The sequence below is a fragment of the Schistocerca cancellata genome, chromosome 2 (assembly GCF_023864275.1).
Source record: "Schistocerca cancellata isolate TAMUIC-IGC-003103 chromosome 2, iqSchCanc2.1, whole genome shotgun sequence".
NCBI lineage: Eukaryota > Metazoa > Arthropoda > Insecta > Orthoptera > Acrididae > Schistocerca > Schistocerca cancellata.
The window spans coordinates 1057185808-1057206675 of record NC_064627.1 but is presented as its reverse complement, the minus strand read 5'-3'; the positions used below and the strand labels follow the sequence as shown (position 1 = coordinate 1057206675).

The following is a 20868-nucleotide window of genomic DNA, read 5'->3' as shown; positions in this document are numbered from 1 at the left end:
CAATGTAACCAGGCACTACTGAATTTGTTTTTAATTTTAAAATATGAAAATTCAAAACAAGATCACGATGATTTGTTGTGCTGTTTTATTTGTGTGTAAAACGTGGACCTGGTCTACCCACCATTGTTATTTTTTACTCGATGAAACCAAATGTCATCTGTTCAACATAGAAAAGCATGGCCTTCAATGTTGAACCTTTATATAGGTTAGGCAGTTATGTCATCTTATTCTGTGTCTGTCTGAGAGTCTAGCCAAGACAAGTCATTGTGCAGTGGTTTTTGTCTTGGTTAAACCATTAGCAAAAATTTGGAACACTCGCTGTGGATTCAGGAAGATCCTCAGACATCCCACATCATCATCTTCAGAGAGAAACTGGGCTAGATGGTGCAGTGGTTATCATGGTGGACTTACATGTGGAAGGATGGCAGTTCAGATTCGTTTCTGAGCATCATGATTGGATTCCAGGGTTTCCGAAAATCAGATGAGACAAATGTCCAAGTACTTCCTTTGAAAAAAATATGGCCAATTTCCTTCCACATACTTTCTAATCCACATTTACATCTGTACTCTGCAAACCATTGTGAAGTGCATGGCTGAAGGTACTTCCCATTGTACCTTCCCATCCATTCACTTACGGAGTCCAGGAAAAATGATTTCTTAAACACCTCTGTGCACATTGTAATTAATCTAATCTTGTCTTCATTGTCTATGAGAGCAATAGATTTATTATTTATATTATTATTTATATTCCTAGATTTTTCATTGAAATTTGTTTCTTGAAATTTCTAGGCTTTCACTTGATTGTTTGCATTTATGTTCCAATGTCAGTTAATTTTTTTCCCTGCATCTCCATGATTTATTTAGATTTGTCAAGCAAATCTGTCACAGTTTGTGCTACTCTTCTGTATATATGATCAATATCCCCTGATAGTCTGGTTTGGTACAGGTCCCACACACATCAGCAATACTCTAGGATGGGACACAACCTGCTTTGTTATGATTGAGCCTCTGTGATCATTCATTTTGTATCCCATTTTGTATCCCAACAAAATGTGATGCTCAGCTATTTGTAAGTTGACTGAATCGAGTTGTGACTCGTTGATATTGCAGTTATAGGATACTATGTGTTTTGTTTTGTGAAGTGTGCAATTTTACATTTTTGAATATCCAAAGCAAGTTTGCTAATCTTGTCACCACTTTGAAATCTTATCAACTGGGTGTCCGCTTTTGTTTTCCATGGTTTCCCAAAATCAGATAAGATAAATGCCCAAGTACTGCCTTTGAAAAAGTATGGTCAGCTTTCCCCATTCTTCCTGTATCTATATTTACATCTATGCTCTGCAAACCAATATGAAGTGAAAATTTGTGCAGTCTTTTTTGGTAAGTGCTTTATTACAGACAACTGTAACTTAAAAAGGTCTGAAGGTACTATTAACATTATGTGCAAGGTCATTAATATGCAGTGTGAACTCCAAGAGTCACAGGACATTTTCCTGTGGCACACCTTCAGTTATTTGTACCTTTGTCAATGACTCTCCATCCAAGATAACATGATTGCATCCTTCCTGCCAAGAAATCATCAATCCACCCATAAATTTTGCATGATACAATACAGTTCTACTTTTATTAATAATCATTGGTGTGATACTGAGTCAAATATTCTTGGAAATCAAGTGTCACTGCATCTACATGACTGCCTTGATCCATGCCTCCTGAGATATCATGTGACAAGAATGCAAGTTGTTTTCGACAGAAACGATACCAGTTTTGACCCTTTCCTCAGACCATCTTCAGACTTTTCCTTGCTGTTATGGCTGCTGGTGGCAGCAGATGGAGCGAGATCTGTAGAAGTAAAGTTGTCACTGCTGCTGGAGCTTTGTTCAATTTGAGTGATTTCAGCTTTTCCACAATATCACTGGCACTAATAACTTATTTCACTCATCTTTCCTGTGGCATGAGAGTTAAATTGGGGCAATATTCCTGGGTTTTCCTGTGTGAAGGAACATTTGACAATGAGGTTCAGCATTCCTGCTTTTGCTTCCCTAACCACAATTTCAGTTTCAGTGTTATCCATTAGTGTGTGAAATCTGACTTTCATGTCACTGACAACCTTTACATAAGACAGAATTTCTTTGGGTTTTGTGAGAAATGATGTGATAATATTCTGCTGCGACAGTCATTTGAAAGCCTTATGCCATGTGTTCTTGACAGTGAAATGAATTTCATTTAACATTCCCTATGTATAGATCCATGCTTTGTTTTGCAGGTATTGTACAGTAGTCTATTTCTTTATAGTGGCTTATACCATGGATGGTTGCTCTGATCATGAACTGTTCTATTAGGTATGTTTCTATCCAGTGCTGGGTCAACAATGTTCTAAACATGTGTCACATTTATTCTATGTGCTCCTGGCCGGAGATAGAAGTTTTCAAGTTCCCTATTGAGATATACACAACTCCATGTTTATTTATTTTAACAACAACATGAAAGGAATAGATTGCTACTCCCACGTAGAGGAGATGTTGAGTCACAGACAAGCACAATGAAAAAGACTGGTAAAAACTTAAACTTACAGACAAAAAAGTCCTTCTGAAATAGAAAAGATTTGCACATTCTCACAAGCACAACTCACCGCTGTGCTGCCTGTGTGGACATGCAAGTGTTGGCAGGCTGAGTGGGGATGGTGGCAGGAGGAGGGGGAGAGGAGAAGAGAAGAGAGAAGTAGAGAAGGGGAAAAGACAAGTAGGTGCATTGGTGGGAAGGGAAGGGATAGGTAGGAGAAGGACAGGGATTAGGGAAGGTGAAGGCCAGGAGGTTTACGGGAATGAAGGATATATTGTAGGGAGAGATCCTACTGGCACATTTAAGAAAACCTGGTGTTGGGAGGAAGAACCCAGATGGTGTAGGTTGTGAAGCAGCCATTGAAGTGAAGCACATTGAGTTGAGCAACAAGTTCAACAACTGGGTGGTCCAGCTGTTTCTTGGCCATAGTTTAGCAGTGGCTATTCATGTGGACAGAGAGCTTGTTTTTGTCTTGCTCGTATAAAAAGTGGCACAGTGGTTACAGCTTAGTTAGTAGATCACATGGCTGCTTTCACAGGTAGCCCTGCCTTTGATGGGGTAGGACATGACTGTTACAGGGCTGGAGTAGATTGTAGTGGAAGGATATACGGAATGGGTCTCGTATCTAGGTCGGTTGCAGGGATGAGAGTCCTGAGGCAAGGGGTTGGGAGGAGGAATGGAATAGGGTTGGGCCAGGATATTGTGTGGGTTTGATGGGCAGCAGAATACCACTGTGGGAAAGGTGGGGGAGGATGTTCTCCATTTCAGGGCGCAATGAGAAGTAATAGAAAGCCTGGTGGAGAATGTGATTCAGTTGCTCCAGTGTTAGGTGGTGCTGAGTGATGAGTGAAGTGCTCCTTCGTGTCAGATTGTGATTATGTGAAGGATGGTAGGTGAGTGGTGAGACAAGGCACAGGATATCTGTTTCTGGGTACTGCATCCGGACTGTTCCAAGCTGTCAACAAGAAGAGTTCTAAAGTCTGAAGCACTAAACCAATTGAAACAGAACATGAGCAAGAATGTCGAAAGGGCACATAACGTGACAAGAGGCAAACTGAGAAAAAAAAAACCCTAAATATGCAAATGTGTAAGTGTGGTAGAATGTAGGCAGGTCAGGCTTCTAAGGAAGCAAAAATACAACTGACGTGAGTCAGAGGCCACCTTAACTCCTCACCTCGGAGGCTCTCTCCAGCACCGACAGCGCGGGCATGCTCTGCCAGTGACCACAGTGACTAGTTCGCTGGCTGCCAGCGCTGTTGGTTCTGCATCCTCCATTGCCACGGCATTATCAGCAGCCACAGACACCAAACTGAACAAGGTTCGTAGTGTATTTTCAGTCTGAGAAGGCCTCAGTGAGACCCTTGGCATATTTGGAGAGGGACCACTCATCACTGCAGATGTGATGACCTTGATTGGCTAAGCTTTATGGAATGGTCTTGTTGGTATGGAATGAGATGCTGTTGTTGAAGTGGAGATATCTTTATCTGGTTTGCTTGACATATGAATCATTCTACTTGTTTTAGTTGCCATTTGTACTCTGGTAATCATTGTTGCTATAATTATTTCATAGTCTGTGACCTTAGTTTCAGCACGGACTTTCTCAAAGAGATCAGGTTTATTTGTTCCCATTAGGCCCAATATATTTCCATAATGAATGGCTGCCTGAACTGTTCTACATATTTTACAGAGAAGGCATTTAGTATTGTTTCACAGGATGTCTTGTCAGGCTCATCACTTACAGAACTGTAATCATCTCAATTGATTGCTCAATGACTAAAGTCTTTGATGATAACAGTGTGATTGGAACTTTTGTACTAGCGAAATGAGTCATTCCCCTCCCTCCTCCCCGCAAGGTTTTAAGTCACATTTGAAGGTGAGTCTCATGGTTGAAAGAAAGATCAAATTGTAGGTTTACACCCATCCTGGGGACTGAGTTTTGTCACGTAGTCTTACATAAAGTTTCAGTTTTTATCTCAGTGGAACTGATTTTCTTGTTATTGTGACCAATTCACAGTCTCTATTTCCTATTAGGCTATCCTACTGATATTCGCCTAAATTGTGCCCAAAAATCTCACTGCTATCATTTTTGTGTTTTAACCAGAATCCTGTGCTCAGTATTATGTGAGCTCCACTGCATTTTAGGAGTGTTTCAAACTCTGGTGAATGTTGTGAGTGCTTCGGTAGTTAAAATCAAGGATATTAGTTTTCTCACCTGTGGATGGCATTCTGTGGCTGTTACATACTTTGGAGTCTCCTGCAGTTCTCATTACTTTGAGTGGCTGCAGAGATGCCTCATTATATATTATTGATATTGAGGTAAATCAACAATGTAGGAAAAGATAGAGAGCCACTTACCATAAAGAAGACACGGCAAGTTGCAGACAGGCATGATTATAAGACACTCACATGTTGCTTTCGGCCACAGCCTTTGTCAGTCAATAGACACACACGCGCACACACACACACACACACACACACACACACACACACACGTGTGACTGTTGTGTGTGTGTCCCTCTTTACTGACGAAGGCTGTGGCCAAAAGATACATGTGAGTGTCTTTTAATCGTGACTATCTGTAACTTGACGTGTCTACTTTACGGTAATTAGCTGTCTGTCTTTTCCTACATTGTTGATATTGAGGTAAAATAAGTATGACAACACAAATGTATTGTAATGTAATGTTTATTGTCTCTGTAGACAATATACATTGTATAGACCAAGTCAAATTTGTACTACAAGCATGGAAAAAATATAAACTACAATGTCCAATTTGTAGCATTTAGCAAATTATAATGATATACCTCAATATTGTAGGCCTATGTCATACTAAATCACCATTTTGTATGTGTCATCTATGCTGTGAGCAAGTTTTATTTTAACTAAACAACCTTTTCCATAACTAAAGATTTCATTTTATTGTGGTGATTACTATGTGAAATTGTAATCTATGCTCATGACATGAATATAATGATATTCAACCACCTGAGCAGACAGTGATTACCTTAGTGTTAGAGAGAAGCCAGGCATCTTTCTGTTGTTGGTCTGTTGAAGAATTCTAATTGCTAAAAATATGACTAAGATACAAATACATTCCTGCTATAAATTAAAACCCTTCTTTTGTAAAGGTACGCCCAAAGCCAAACAGTCAAGCTGATTGTGTCGCAGAACTCGTAGACCTCTTGAAACACAGATTTGCTGGCAAGTCTGGCATCATCTACACAACATCCATTAAGGATTGTGGCGATCTAATGGACGAGCTGCGCAGCAAAGGATTGGCTGTAGGCATGTACCACGCTAACCTGGATGCTCAGTTACGAAGTCGCTGCCATGCCAAGTGGCTTAATGGTGAATATCAGGTGTGTTAATATGTTAACATGACTGATTCATTAAGTGAACTATTTCTTGAATCATTGTTTTCTTCTTCTTGACTGTATTATCTTACTATCAGTACTCTGTAAGGTTTTTTTATCTAAGAAATTATGTTTTGGTTTTGTATAACCTCCGCATAAAGGAACTACCTTTTTTATATTGGTCAGATAAAAAAATCTACTCACCAAGCGGCGCCAGAACACACACATAAAAGGAGGTTGCAATTAGGCAAGCCTTGGGAGCCAGTGGCTCCTTCTTCAGGCAGAAGGATTGAAGGAGAAGGAAGAGGGATGAAGGAAAAGGACTGGAGAGGTGTAGGAAAAGGGACAGATTTTGAGAAAGTCACTCAGAACCGTGGGTCAGGGGAGACTTACCACACGGGAGGAGACGGAATGAGTCTTTCCTTTTCATCCCGTGCGGTAAGTCTCCCCTGATCCATGGTTCTGGGTGACTTTCCCGAAATCTACCACTTTTCCTAGCTCTCTCCAGTCCTTTTTCCTCATCCTCCTTTTTTTTCTTTCAACCCTTCTGCCTCAAGATAGGGCCACCGGTTCCAAAAGCTTGTATAATTACAACCTCCTTTTATGTGTGTGTTCTGCTGCCTCTTGGTGAGTAGATTTTTTATCTATCCAATTAAATTATTCTGTCACAAATTGATTTTAAGAATGTGTATGTTATTTTTTTCATGAAGTCAGCAGACTTACGTATTTTGCAAAAGTTAGAAATAATAGTATTACAATAGTTATGCTTATAATGTATGTGTTTGAATGTCCCTTTACTCTGATCAGTGTACATTAGGATTTTGGAAGTGAGGCTGTTGGTTCCAAATACTGTCAGATCTAAATGGTGATATGAATTTAACTCACTGCTGAGAATGGCAATGTCATGTCACTCAACTGCAATACTTTTGATATGGAGTTATTAATGAATACAATGATTTAAGTTGCTTCTAATGTTCTATGGAAATTAATATTTACACTGGCTGAATAATTCAGTTGCTTCAAATGAACGAGGATAATTTTGAAGTTTATGCAGTTGCCAGGCCAGTTCAACAAACTTCACTGCAAATCAGTTGATTACAGCAATATGTAAAATAAGGGAAAGGCAACCACTCACACTACAGCAGATCGATGCATAGTGCACAGACACATGCAGCAGAAAGTAGCAGTCACGCATAATGTTGTGGGTCAATACTGTAGTCTACCACACAGATCTACACTGGTACAAAACACAATATTCTAGGTAAATTACTTTTTCCAAAAGAGTCACTGGGATAGACAATTTGAATTATTGATGACTCTGTGTGTCAATCTTACATTCTCGTGATGCTGATGTGTCAAACATCGTACTCTTGTGGAGATGTTGGTCCTTGACAACAATGCTCCTGAACAATTCCATTTCTGAAGTATGCGACAGCTCATTAATATCGTGCTGTGACGTAAACTGGTGGCCCAGTTTTCTTCTCTGCCTACTGCAAACCATGAATGCCAGGATTGTGAGAAATCACATGCTGTTAAAGTCACAACTCACAAATGAATGTGAGTTCAGTCTGCCATTTATGAGCCCACCCTGTGGCTGAAGCCTGCTGCTTTACAATGCTCTTTGCCCTGTCGTATTCCAGCAATTACAAGGATTACACATCAACACTAGAAGTAAGGAATGTTTGATTAAAATAAACTTCATCATTGCTCAGGAAAAGTAAACCTGACTATGTTGCTATATATTTGAGAAATAAAAAAATAAAAAAAATATGCGTAACTAACTTTGTTGTGCTTTTATATGTGCCTTATGGTTTCTCAGTGAATGATTACAACATGAAAACAAGGCAATACCCAAACAAACAATGTGTCACAACGCTCAGGAATCTACAATGTTTCCTTACAGTACCAAAATTTCTTACATAAAAAAATCTCCACCACTATTAGGCTCTGAAGATCAAGTGATTGTCTGTTGGTCACTGTGTCATCCTCTGCCATGGTGTATCATGTGGATGCAGTATGGGAGGCATAGTTCAGCACGCCGCTCTCGTAGGTGTTCTCGAATTTTCAGACCTTGGAGCTGCTCCTCAGTTGGCATCGTGAGACATAGTGTACTCTGTTCTAGTCCTTCGTATGAGTGTCAGACGTCCTGACTACTCGGCTGTGGAGATGGACTTCTTACATAGAGCAGTTAAAAAAAAAAAGTGAATTATCTTTTTTGCATGAAATAGAAATATGTACCAGTTACATTATTTTGTCTGTGTAATGTTCTCTCATACATAGTGCATGTTGTATATGAATAAATTTTTCATGTTCACAGAAAAAGCTTACACAACAAATTTGTGTCACAGTCACCTAAAACACAATTGTAACATTTTTTTCTTGTGTACTTCAAAACATAGTTGCAAAACACAAAAATGTTACGCACATATGAAGAATATTGAAATCTTAAGGATGTAATGCTTCTTTTAAAATACTATTATCGAAATAGAGTGATGATAACGACCCTTTTATTTACCACAAAATGTATATTGAAAACCAAAAGATGTGTTGTGCATCTTGTTGTACAATATATTTAACAAATATACATAATTTTGTTATTTAACTGAAAACAGAAAGATTCAAATGGTCATTTGTTGCAAAAGAATCAGATTAATACAAAATTCTCCTTTTCTCCTACTACAGGTGATGTTTTTAAGGGTGAATTCTGTAGCTTAATTCACAGAATTATATATCTTTTTCCATTATTCCTCGAATATGCCCCATGTGGACACATTTTACCACTTAGTTTTGCACGTGCAAAGGTTCAGTTGACATACATCTGCCTTTGCTCATGCATCATATCACTGACATTCCATTTCCTCTTTTTTCCTCATAATCACTGGATGACTTACAGTGTCCAAAAACAGTGCTTTTCACCTGTATGTTATACAGTTGTCTAAGTACATTCACAAAATAGAAAATTTTTTGCTCTTAAAATATTTTTTGACCTGCATCTACGACCTTAGTTTAAGATTTCTTTAACCTAATACTTGGTGTCGTAGATGATCACTATTGAGACTGCTCACCATGCAGTTAAAAGCTCTTGATTACATTTCAAATAAGACTTGCATAGGTATCGGTGTGCTGTGTACCAGAAATTTTGAAATGACCTTGAAAACAAATCTGAACTTCGAGATTTCATTATTCAGTTCACATGTGTTAATGGGGACAAGGACACCTTCCTTAAATTTCGCAGGTGTTTTTTTTCACTTGTTCATGTGATACCTCCTTTTTCTGGACAAGGTCCAAGTCATGCCTTAGTGAAAAGTTAACCACTTCTCCCACTAACTTTTTGACCTTTTGTTTTTCAGAAGAAAACTCTGTACATTCATGAACTAACGTGTGTAATGTGAGTTTGAATTCAGGTACTTATTTGCTCCGTACCCTGTAGTTATGATGACTACACAGTCTTAAATAATCTGGCTAGCTCATGCATGTAGTGTCCCATTGTCCTCTTGTAGAACGTTTTTCTCTACTGCCAAGCCATTCCATAACAGACATTTCATTTTGCTGCTTCTTGTCTCATCTGCTTGGTTTCTTTCTTTTTTTCTTTTTTCCCAATTGCTTTAGTAACTTTGTAGTGATGCTGTAACAAATGTCTATCTCTGTCGGGCAGTGTTTTCACTCTTTTTCCCTCTTCAATCTTTTGCTACTTTATTTCAGTTTTGCATGTGCCTAACATTTCATTAGGTATGGCTGTTTCTCATCTGACTCATCATTATCAGACCATTTTATGTCCATTTCACTTCGTAGATACTAAAATCTCTGTGTTCCCCAATGATATATTCATGGTCATCAGTTTTACCTTCCTTCCACCCCCAAGTGCTGTCCTTGCTCAAAAAGTTATGTTAACCAGTCAGCGTGATTTGGCTATGGCATCAACAATGAACCGAGCCACTTGCATCTGTTGCATGGTGCACTTCTCTTTAAACTTGCTAATTCATCCGGGTCAGGTGACCTATGATAACTTTTCCCACCACCTCTCCCTTTCTGTTCTCTGTCATGATGTACAAGCACTTAATACAATCAACCAAGCTACTTAAACCAAATCATCAAATATTCTGATTCATTATCCTGTATAATGGCAATTTTATCCATTTCCAGATGTTGTATTCCAAAATGCCCCTTTGTTCAACAGGGCTATTTCCTTGAGTGGTAACTTTCACCGCAGCTAAATTTTCACTTTCAGCCATTATTGTTTTGTCTTTACGTATGCTAGGTTTGTCTCCTCTGCAAATATCACATTTTAATTCTTGGCTCACTTTGTGAAGCTCATGCATCTTTATGTTCTCTAATTCAACTTCATGGCAGCTTTCTGTCAGCTGTTTTCACCAGTAAGGTAAGCCATCAATGTTTTTAGGCTTTTGGTTGGGCTGAAAACACCTCCCTGTGCCCACTTTTCCCATAGCTAAAGGTTCTACAGATTTCCTGCTCTTCCCATAGAAGCATAATTGCTGTTCTCTCTTTCTGTTTAAAGAGGTGTATTATTCCACCATACTCTCCTCCTATCATTCCTCGCCATATTTACATGCTAGCTCTTTCATTCATTCCTGTAATGTTCCTATCTTGACCACAATCATAGCTTTGATGAAAAGTTCTCTGGTTTCCAGCCAGGTGGTAGTGTTAAAATACCATGACATTTCGAAGAGTGTCATATTCGTGATCTTCTGGCAGAACATTGGGATGTTGTAATATTTACACTAGCAGTGGACCCCCCTTGGGTACTGTCCAACTGGTGGGCGGGGTGAGGGTCGAGGTTGCAGTGCGTGGTATAACAGGTGTTCTAGAGGCTGTGCATGAATCTCTGTCTGGCTGTTCCAGTTGCATCTTGGTGTTGTGGTGTTCTTGTATTGCCACTAGTGCAGGATTCTATTCCAGACTAAGTTATTATCCTTCGTCCCTATTGACCAGGTACCACAACATCTCTACACTTTCCCAGATGATGATTATGTCACTCTTCAAGACATCACAGTATTTTAACACTGCCACCCTCTTGGACAACTGAGCACTTTTCATCAGTAGTACACACTGGAAAAGTCAACATTCCCAAATAATTCCTTAATTATGATTATCTCAGTTATCATAATTATTTCTTCAATAGTTGTCCTGATTAACATGTCAATTATCTTCATTTTCAATGCTTTCTAAAACTGAAGCGAATGCTCTGCGTTTGCAACCTATAATCTGGAGTCATCTGGCAATTTTTTCCAGAGCTGTCAAATAATTTTCAACTCTGCTCTGCCTTGCAAGTACTCCACTCTGCAAATCCAACCTTAGCAAAATTCCTTGATTATCAGCCTATTCGCGGAATGTCATGCCATTCATAGGTAAATTTAATACTCACCCCTTTGCAGATCCAGCCAACACATCAATTACAACATTAATCTTTTCACTGTTGGAAATTACTGCAAGTAAAACAGATTCACAGTTCCTTATGAATTCCACAGAATACCAGCCACCCTCTTTCTTGTGGACTGAAATTTTCTTCTTTCAGTCACACTTCCATGTAGTCCATTTACCTGCAGCATGTTTTGGCTGTTCAAGTAATCTTCTTTCTGTAGCAGCCAGTTTGTTACTGAGTTCAGATGTGGTAGTGGTTAACATATCTACTGATTAACCTCTCTGTCTGCAGAATTGGTGTGTATGTTAACTTCAGATTTTGAAATTTTGGTTCTCACATTTGAGACCTCTACATAAGTAACTTACTTACTTTCCCTTTTTACTACTGAAAATGTAATTCAATGACAGTATTTTCAAAAATAGGATTTATATTCTCCTCTATTTTTGTAACTTTTTAACTGCATTGACTATTTATCACTTCTATTTTGTTTGCATTGTGTTGACTTCTGGTTTCAGGATTCGTTGTCCCAATGGTATTTTTTTCACTTTATCATCTAAACTACTTGGCTTGCCATTCAGTGCTGATGATTGTGTATTAAGGTATGATTTTATTGTTGATGCCTATGCCTATGCCAAGGGGGAGGTTACCATGAGAAAAAATTGAATAATCAACGAAAGGATAACGTTCTAGGAATTGGGGCGTGGAATGTCAGAAGCTTGAATGTGGTAGGGAAACTAGAAAATCTGAAAAGGGAAATGCAAAGGCTCAATCTAGATATAGTAGGGGTCAGTGAAGTGAAATGGAAGGAAGACAAGGATTTCTGGTCAGATGAGTATTGGGTAATATCAACAGCAGCAGAAAATGGTATAACAGGTGTAGGATTCGTTATGAATAGGAAGGTAGGGCAAAGGAGGGTGTGTTACTGTGAACAGTTCAGTGACCGGGTTGTTCTAATCAGAATCGACAGCAGACCAACACCGACAACGATAGTTCAGGTATACATGCTGACGTCGCAAGCTGAAGATGAACAGATGGAGAAAGTGTATGAGGATATTGAAAGGGTAATGCAGTATATAAAGGGGGACAAAAATCTAATAGTCATTGGTGACTGGAATGCAGTTGTAGGGGAAGGAGTAGAAGAAAGGTTACAGGAGAATATGGGCTTGGGACAAGGAATGAAAGAGGAGAAAGACTAATTGAGTTCTGTAACAAGTTTCAGCTAGTAATAGCGAATACCCTGTTCAAGAATCACAAGAGGAGGAAGTATACTTGGAAAAGGCCGGGAGGTACGGGAAGATTTCAATTAGATTACATCATGGTCAGACAGAGATTCCGAAATCAGATACTGGATTGTAAGGCATACCCAGGAGCAGATATAGACTCAGATCACAATATAGTAGTGATGAAGAGTAGGCTGAAGTTCAAGACATTAGTCAGGAAGAATCAATATGCAAAGAAGTGGGATACGGAAGTACTAAGGAATGACGAGATACATTTGAAGTTCTCTAACACTATAGATACAACAATAAGGAATAGTGCAGTAGGCAATACAGTTGAAGAGGAATGGACGTCTCTGAAAAGGGCCATCACAGAAGTTGGGAAGGAAAACATGGGTACAAAAAAGGTAGCTGCGAAGAAACCATGGGTAACAGAAGAAATACTTCAGTTGATTGATGAAAGGAGGAAGTACAAACATGTTCCGGGAAAATCAGGAATACAGAAATACAAGTTGCTGAGGAATGAAATAAATAGGAAGTGCAGGGAAGCTAAGACAAAATGGCTGCAGGAAAAATGTGAAGACATCGAAAAAGATATAATTCTCGGAAGGACAGACTCTACACACTGGAAAGTCAAAACAACCTTTGGTGACATTAAAAGCAACAGTGGTGACATTAAGTGTGCAACGGGAATTCCACTGTTAAATGCAGAGGAGAGAGCAGATAGGCGGAAAGAATACATTGAAAGCCTCTATGAGGGTGAAGATTTGTCTGATGTGATAGAAGAAGAAACAGGAGTCGATTTAGAAGAGATAGGGGATTTAGTATTAGAATCGGAATTTAAAAGAGCTTTGGAGGACTTACGGTCAAATAAGGCAGAAGGGATAGATAACATTCCATCAGAATTTCTAAAATCATTGGGGGAAGTGGCAACAAAACGACTATTCACGTCGGTGTGTAGAATGTATGAGTCTGGCGATATACCATCTGACTTTCGGAAAAGCATCATCCACACAATTCCAAAGACGGCAAGAGCTGACAAGTGCGAGAATTATCGCGCAATCAGCTTAACAGCTCATGCATTGAAGCTGCTTACAAGAATAATATACAGAAGAATGGAAAAGAAAATTGAGAATGCGCTAGGTGACGATCAGTTTGGCTTTAGGAAAAGTAAAGGGACGAGAGAGGCAATTCTGATGTTACGGCTAATAATGGAAGCAAGGCTAAAGAAAAATCAAGATACTTTCATAGGATTTGTAGACCTGGAAAAAGCGTTCGACAATATAAAATGGTTCAAGCTGTTCGAGTTTCTGAAAAAAGTAGGCGTAAGCTATAGGGAGAGACGTACAATATGTACAACAACCAAGAGGGAATAATAAGAGTGGACGATCAAGAACGAAGTGCTCGTATTAAGAAGGGTGTAAGACAAGGCTGTAGCCTTTTGCCCAACTCTTCAATCTGTACATCGAGGAAGCAATGATGGAAATAAAAGAAAGGTTCAGGAGTGGAATTAAAATACAAGGTGAAAGGATATCAATGATATGATTCGCTGATGACATTGCTATCCTGAGTGAAAGTGAAGAAGAATTAAATGATCTGCTGAACGGAATGAACAGTCTAATGAGTACACAGTATGGTTTGAGAGTAAATCGGAGAAAGACGAAGGTAATGAGAAGTAGTAGAAATGAGAACAGCGAGAAACTTAACATCAGGATTGATGGTCACGAAGTCAATGAAGTTAAGGAATTCTGCTACCTAGGCAGTAAAATAACCAATGACGGTCGGAGCAAGGAGGACATCAAAAGTTGACTCGCTATGGCAAAAAAAGGCATTTCTGGCCAAGTGAAGTCTACTAATATCAAATACCGGCCTTAATTTGGGGAAGAAATTTCTGAGGATGTACGTCTGGAGTACAGCATTGTATGGTAGTGAAACATGGACTGTGGGAAAACCGGAACAGAAGAGAATCAAAGCATTTGAGATGTGGTGCTATAGAGGAATGTTGAAAATTAGGTGGACTGATAAGGTAAGGAATGAGGAGGTTCTACGCAGAATCGGAGAGGAAAGGAATATGTGGAAAACACTGATAAGGAGAAGGGACAGGATGATAGGACATCTGCTAAGACATGAGGGAATGACTTCCATGCTACTAGAGGGAGCTGTAGAGGGCAAAAACTGTAGAGGAAGACAGAGATTGGAATAAGCCAAGCAAATAATTGAGGACCTAGGTTGCAAGTGCTACTCTGAGATGAAGAGGTTAGCACAGGAAAGGAATTCGTGGTGGGCCACATCAAACCAGTCAGTAGACTGATGACAAAAAAAAAAATGCATCTTGCTAGTCAAAACTGTTAATAAATCATTAATTGATGAAAAAGAGGTTTGGATTCTGGTTCTGATTTGAATTTGGTTTGTACAGTATCAAATTCTGATTGTGTCTTAATTGCTTGTTTAGGCTCCATACTCGACACCTTCTATGAATGTGTGGTCCATTCCAGGACCATCATAGTTCTCTACATAATCATGATCAGTGTGAGCTTCTCCAGTTCCGACAGTGGCATATGGTCCCTGGCGTGAACTATCAACAGTGGGCTCCACTTCGAGTGTGGCATCTGTTATTCCATTCACATTTAATTAAACAGTTATTTCTCTATTGTACAATTTTATTTATGTGATATCAGTGCTTTTTGCACAGTCTGGGCTGTGAGATACACCAGTTTCTGGTATGTCCTGTCATCTCAAGCCAAGATTAATGTCATCACACACTCATTGGTTAAACCACTTGACCTTGTCATAGCGTACCTAAGGATTTCAGAAGTGAGGTTATCAGTTCTGAAAACTGTTGAAAGGGGAATCACATACAGCACACTGCCATGAATACAAGGGGGGATTAGAAAACTCTTCTCAGTCCCACTAGAGTTTATCACTCTTATCTTAGGCTCTTAAGTGACCATCCCTCCCTCACAACCTTCCCCAACCGCTCTCTTCTCTCTTGCTGCTCCCCAAATAAAGAATTAATAGTTCCAAAACCTAAGAATGTACTATTTACTTTTATATATGTGTATTGGTAGTAGTAAACATTTTGTTTCCTGAGGGTAAGGGCTATCCAGAAATTCTATATCATAATTTTGTATTTTTCCAAAGTGAATTTTCCTTTTTGTACAAAGTATAAAAACAGTAGCAATTATCTACCACACAAGAATAAACACTATGAGTTTACTCTGAAGAGAACTTGACAAAGGCCTTTTTGGCCAAAAACTATAATTGTGTGAATCTTTTTGTTGTGTCCATCGCGACTCAGCATCTCCGCTGTATGGTGAGGAGCAACTTTCCTTCTCTGGTATTGTTACATTCCATCCTGGATTTTCCATTGTTTGCCTGTAACCCTTCTCAGATCAGAATCTAAGCGTAACAAATATGCAGTCATGGTACTAGATTCTGGAACAGCCAGACAAGAAAAAGTTCAGCTTAACAATGCACTCCCCTCCATTCTCTCTCTCTCTCTCTCTCTCTCTCTCTCTCTCTCTCTCTCTCTACACACACACACACACACACACACACACACACACACAAGTCTTTCTTACAGAGTGACAGCATCCAGTATCTTAGAAAGATAAAAAAAAATAATTTTTCTGTTACCAGGAATGAAGTGCTTTAGAACCCTGTAATAGAAAATTGGGATAATCATACTGTCAAGTACATCACAAATAGTAAAGAGGAAGGAAGATTAAGACTTAACATTTCATCACTGACATATTCACTAGAGACAGAACACAATTCTGGATTGGGAAAGAATAGGAAAAGAAGTTGGTCATGTTCTCTAGCAATTAACAATTCAGGAAAAGTGTAACAAGCCAAAATTTGGATGGACAGACAGATGTTTGAAACTCAACGCTCTCAATACAAACCAAGTGTCTTGAAAACTGCACCTCCTTGCTTGGAAAGAAACAGAGATGAAAGAAACTGGTTTTAAAATACCTGTTGTTCATACTGTCAGAAATTACAAAATTATAGGACTCAGTCCTTTAATGAAGTATATGACTACCAGCACAACAAAAAGTTTATAATAAGATAGATGGGGGAAAACAAGAAAGGAATGGATTGAAATGATGGGGATTGAGAGAAGTGCATCAGAAAGAGAAATAGTCCTGGATCAATAGCACCTAGAAGAAACCTCAAGTGCTTCAGTGCTGTATCTGAGAAACTGGACTTGAAAAATGGTGAGCTTGATGATGATGATGATGATGATGATGGAAGAGTAGAGGTATATGAGCAAGGGTAGCAGGACTGAAATATAAATAGACCACAGACAAAATTTTGCACTCATCTGATACTCGCCATAGCCTCACCTAAGGGTCCAATACATTATATTTTCGTTACTCCTGTATTTGTAATTTTTTGAACCATCCTAAAATAACAGTTGTTATAAGCAGTGTAATACATTAATTTAATGTATCCTGGCTTTGAGTAACTGCATAAATTACATTAATTTCAGGCAGTTGTGGCAACAATAGCATTTGGACTCGGAATTGACAAACCAGATGTACGATTTGTAATTCACCATGCCTTATCAAAGTCCATGGAAAATTTTTATCAGGTGAGGAACATGATGTGTTTTTAATGTTTTTTTTTCAAATTAATTATTTCTGAAGATATTTTTGAGCTAACAAAAACATTGTGTAATATTTGTGAAGAGGAGACACTCTTGAAATGCATTTGCATATGCACTATATAGCTTTTGCAGAGGTAATTTGTAGAAAAATAAAAAATTCCATGTTGACATAAGATTTCAGTTTGCATAGAATACTTTAAAAAGCACTGAGAAACAACTCAGTTTTTCGCTGTGTATTGGTTGGATTAATAAATGGTCTCATCATTAACTTGTTGACACCTCTTCTCCAATGTTAGCAGCCACTAGTTCTAACTAGATCACCGATTTCATATGTTCATTGATAGTATTGCTGGGCACCAGTGGTAGATGACATTAGAAAACATGCAAGTGCAACATGGATGCATATAGCCAAAGACTGTAGTGCATGGAGAATTTTAGAAGAGGCCTTCATCCAATGGTGGATGTCAAACAGCTGATGATCTACTTCAGCTTCTTCCAGGACTTTATAATTCTTACAGTTGTTGGCTGGAACTTTTAGTTCTTATTACTCCCACACGTACGAGATGGGATCTGGAAACTCTAGAAATTCAGAACTTAATTAAAAGCATTTCTTATTAACTGTTGTGTCTGTAAATCATCTGAATATCTCGATTCTGAATTTGAAATATTACCTTACACAGTGATAAGTTTACTAAACAGGAAAACAGAAAATTTATAGTGAAAGTTAAAATAATGTGTAAATTATAAATCTGTGACCTTTTTTGGTAATACTCACTTTTTAATAACTTGTTATTTTCTAACTATAGATAGAAGACAGCTATTGTTAATGGTATCTGTAGTTTTAATTTGCAAAAACTTTCATCAGTGTTTTTTGTATATTTTGACAATTTCCACATACATAAGCTTTCGTCGGAAGGACATCTGCAACTGAGCTTCATTGTAGAATCAGGAAACCAATAGCTTCATTTGTAAATAGGTTTACTGCTTCAAATGTACAACCAGTTTCAGGCAATTATAAACCCATCTTCAACTGTACAAGAACAGTGAGATGTGGGGCCACCGCACACTGTGAACACTACGCTGCTGACAGGTGGCTGCCGCACGTGATGCCAAGATGCCTGTATCTCAGCTTCATTTGCGGCGGTCACCTGCACACAGCCTAGTGTTCACAGTGTGCATCAACCACATGCCTCATGGTTCTTGTATACTTGAAGATGGGCTTATAATTTCCCAAAACTGGCCATATTTTTTTTAATCTACATTGTCTCCAAATTGTATCTACAGAACATTGTGTGGATTAATGTCTTCAACATGATGGCCACCTCTAATTTGTCTTCAGTGGATTTTAGATTTTTCATTACATTACTTGATATTAATGTATGTTTTTCATAGCTTTCAGTTTTTTTGCAGTAGTTGATAAGGCCGTCTGTTGTAGGAAAGCGGTCGTGCAGGGCGTGATGGGAAACCTTCAGACTGCATTCTCTTCTATAGGTTTGCTGACATTTTCCGTTTAAGTACCATGGTATTTTCTCAGCAGACTGGTCTGGAGAATCTTTACAGTATTGTAGATTACTGTCTTGATACAAAGCGGTGAGTACACGGTGTATATGATTGATTGTGCATTTTCCACCTTTCCTCTTATTGTTACTTTAAGAACCAGCTAGCTTTCAAATCACGTATGTTGGGATTAGTTGTTGTTGTTATTGATGATGATGACAAAAATAGCAAGTACAAGGTTTTTTTGGCACATGGCAAGGTCTTTAGTGTCTGTACTAAATTGTTAAAGTGACTTAACATTTTTTTAAAAAAGAACTACACTAAAATGAGAATAAAATATTTTCATTAATCTTCTTTTACTCAAAACACACACACACACACACACACACACACACACACACACACACACACACACACAGAAAGTAATACAAAAATGACTAGTGCAAATACACAACACTAACGTTAGCAGACAGTTATTAGTATTCTGGTAATGCTTTGGTCAAGTTTTGTGCCACCAGTCTTGTTCTAGAATACTAACTAAATGCACGAAAGTCTATTAAAAAAACTGAAAGTAACCCTAAAAGTGAATGAAATTTTCAGTAGGGGGAAAATAGTTATACTAATAATAACAAAGACAGAAAATTAATATTTCTCTTGGATTAGGTTGAGAAATACATTAAGTGTATTGTAAAAGTGCAGTGCATCTGCAGAGTTTCTCCACAGCGGCAGCACATATCGCACGGGCATGTTCCGTGGACCTGCAGTGATAGGGTGGGTGTAGTACTGTTGCGTGTGTGTTGCAGTTCAATTGTTAGCTGTGTTATTATCAAGTTCTTGTGTAAGGTGAGTGTAGTAAGAATGCTTACTATTGCACAGTGTGTGTTTTTAGTGGAAGAGATTTTTTTTGTGCAGCAGGAATTACGGAGCATGCGGGGCAGCAATTTAGATTGCATTTTCCTGCTTCGAGGTGTCCACATTGTTACACTGTATGTGATTTAATTCAAAAATTCCAGCCAACAGGTTCAGTTCATGATGCACCACAAACTGGTAGACCCACAATTTTAACAGAATGGAAGCTTGACATTTTGGGCATCACGTTGTGGAGTTCGACAAAATCAGTGATGAGATTGTAGCAGGAGGCGAAAGTCTCTCATACAGCAGCACACAGGACCTTACCAAAGATCTTGGGATGTATTCCATGTAAAATTACTGCTGTGCAACAATTAGATTCTATGGACCATGCAAAATGAATAGTGTATTGTGAATGGTTTCATCGATTTGTTAACTGATGTGGAGTTGGTGTTTTGGATCAATTTTTTTCACTGATTAGGCTTGGTTTCACCTATCTGGCTACATTAGATCCCAAAATTCTTGAATTTGGTCATCAGAAAATCCATATGCCTTAAGAGAAACGCCATTGCTTGCAGAGAAAGTTGGAGTGTGGGCTGCCATGGCACGAGTGCGAATTGTAGGGCTGATCTTTTTCGATACTACAGTTGCTTCTGACGCATATTGGTCCCAGATAATTTATCCATTTATTGCCCTGCTGAGTGAAAATGAGATCAATCATTCATTTTTCCAACAAGACAATGCTACTGCTTATGTGGCACACCAGTTTCTATGACTTTTAGATGAAATCTTTGGAGACAGAGTAATTATGAAAGGTCTGTGGCACCCGTGCTCACTTGGTCTGTCTCCACCTATTTCCTTTAGGGTGCAGCTAGAACATTTTTGTTCCGAAATGACCCGGAGACTATAGATGAACTGAAGATTATCTGCATTTGATTATGCATGAAGCATTGGTAAGGCATTCACAAATAAATGTAAATGGCCTGAGCTATGCCTTCAAGAAAGAAGAAAACATTTCCAGCACATACTGTGAATTGGTGAGCACAGTTTATTTCATTGCAATTATAATAATTAATTAATTTCATTGTTTTAGTTGTAATAATGTTGAATCTCAGCCCCTAGCTTATACGTTGACATGAATGTGCTGCCAACGTTACGCACCCCACAAGGCAAGACACGTGGAGCTCGCCACAGTTAAGAGACTTTGCGGATGCACTGTATCTCTAGGAGAATGAACATATTCTTTTATATGCTTAGAGCTCTCCATAAGCACGCTAAACCAAGAACTTGAGTTCCTGCTTCAGGGTTTCTGTAGTTGTTGATCACAAACTGGACAGAGGAAGGAAGAAATACAAGCAGTCATATTGTTAATTTTTCCTTAGGAGGTAAAATGCTTATAGG

At 38.6% G+C, this 20868-nt stretch overlaps 1 protein-coding gene across 6 annotated transcripts in view; it reads left to right on the top strand.

Moving 5' to 3' along the window:
* LOC126163049 (ATP-dependent DNA helicase Q1-like) overlaps nt 1-20868 on the top strand; it is a 143611-nt gene that overhangs the window by 72963 nt on the left and 49780 nt on the right. For all 6 annotated transcript variants that reach the window (XM_049919935.1, XM_049919936.1, XM_049919938.1 and 3 more), the window contains 3 exons: nt 5691-5921; nt 17005-17106; nt 18557-18711. In XM_049919935.1, coding sequence (XP_049775892.1) covers nt 5691-5921; nt 17005-17106; nt 18557-18711 — 488 coding nt within the window. The remainder of the gene's footprint in view (nt 1-5690; nt 5922-17004; nt 17107-18556; nt 18712-20868) is intronic.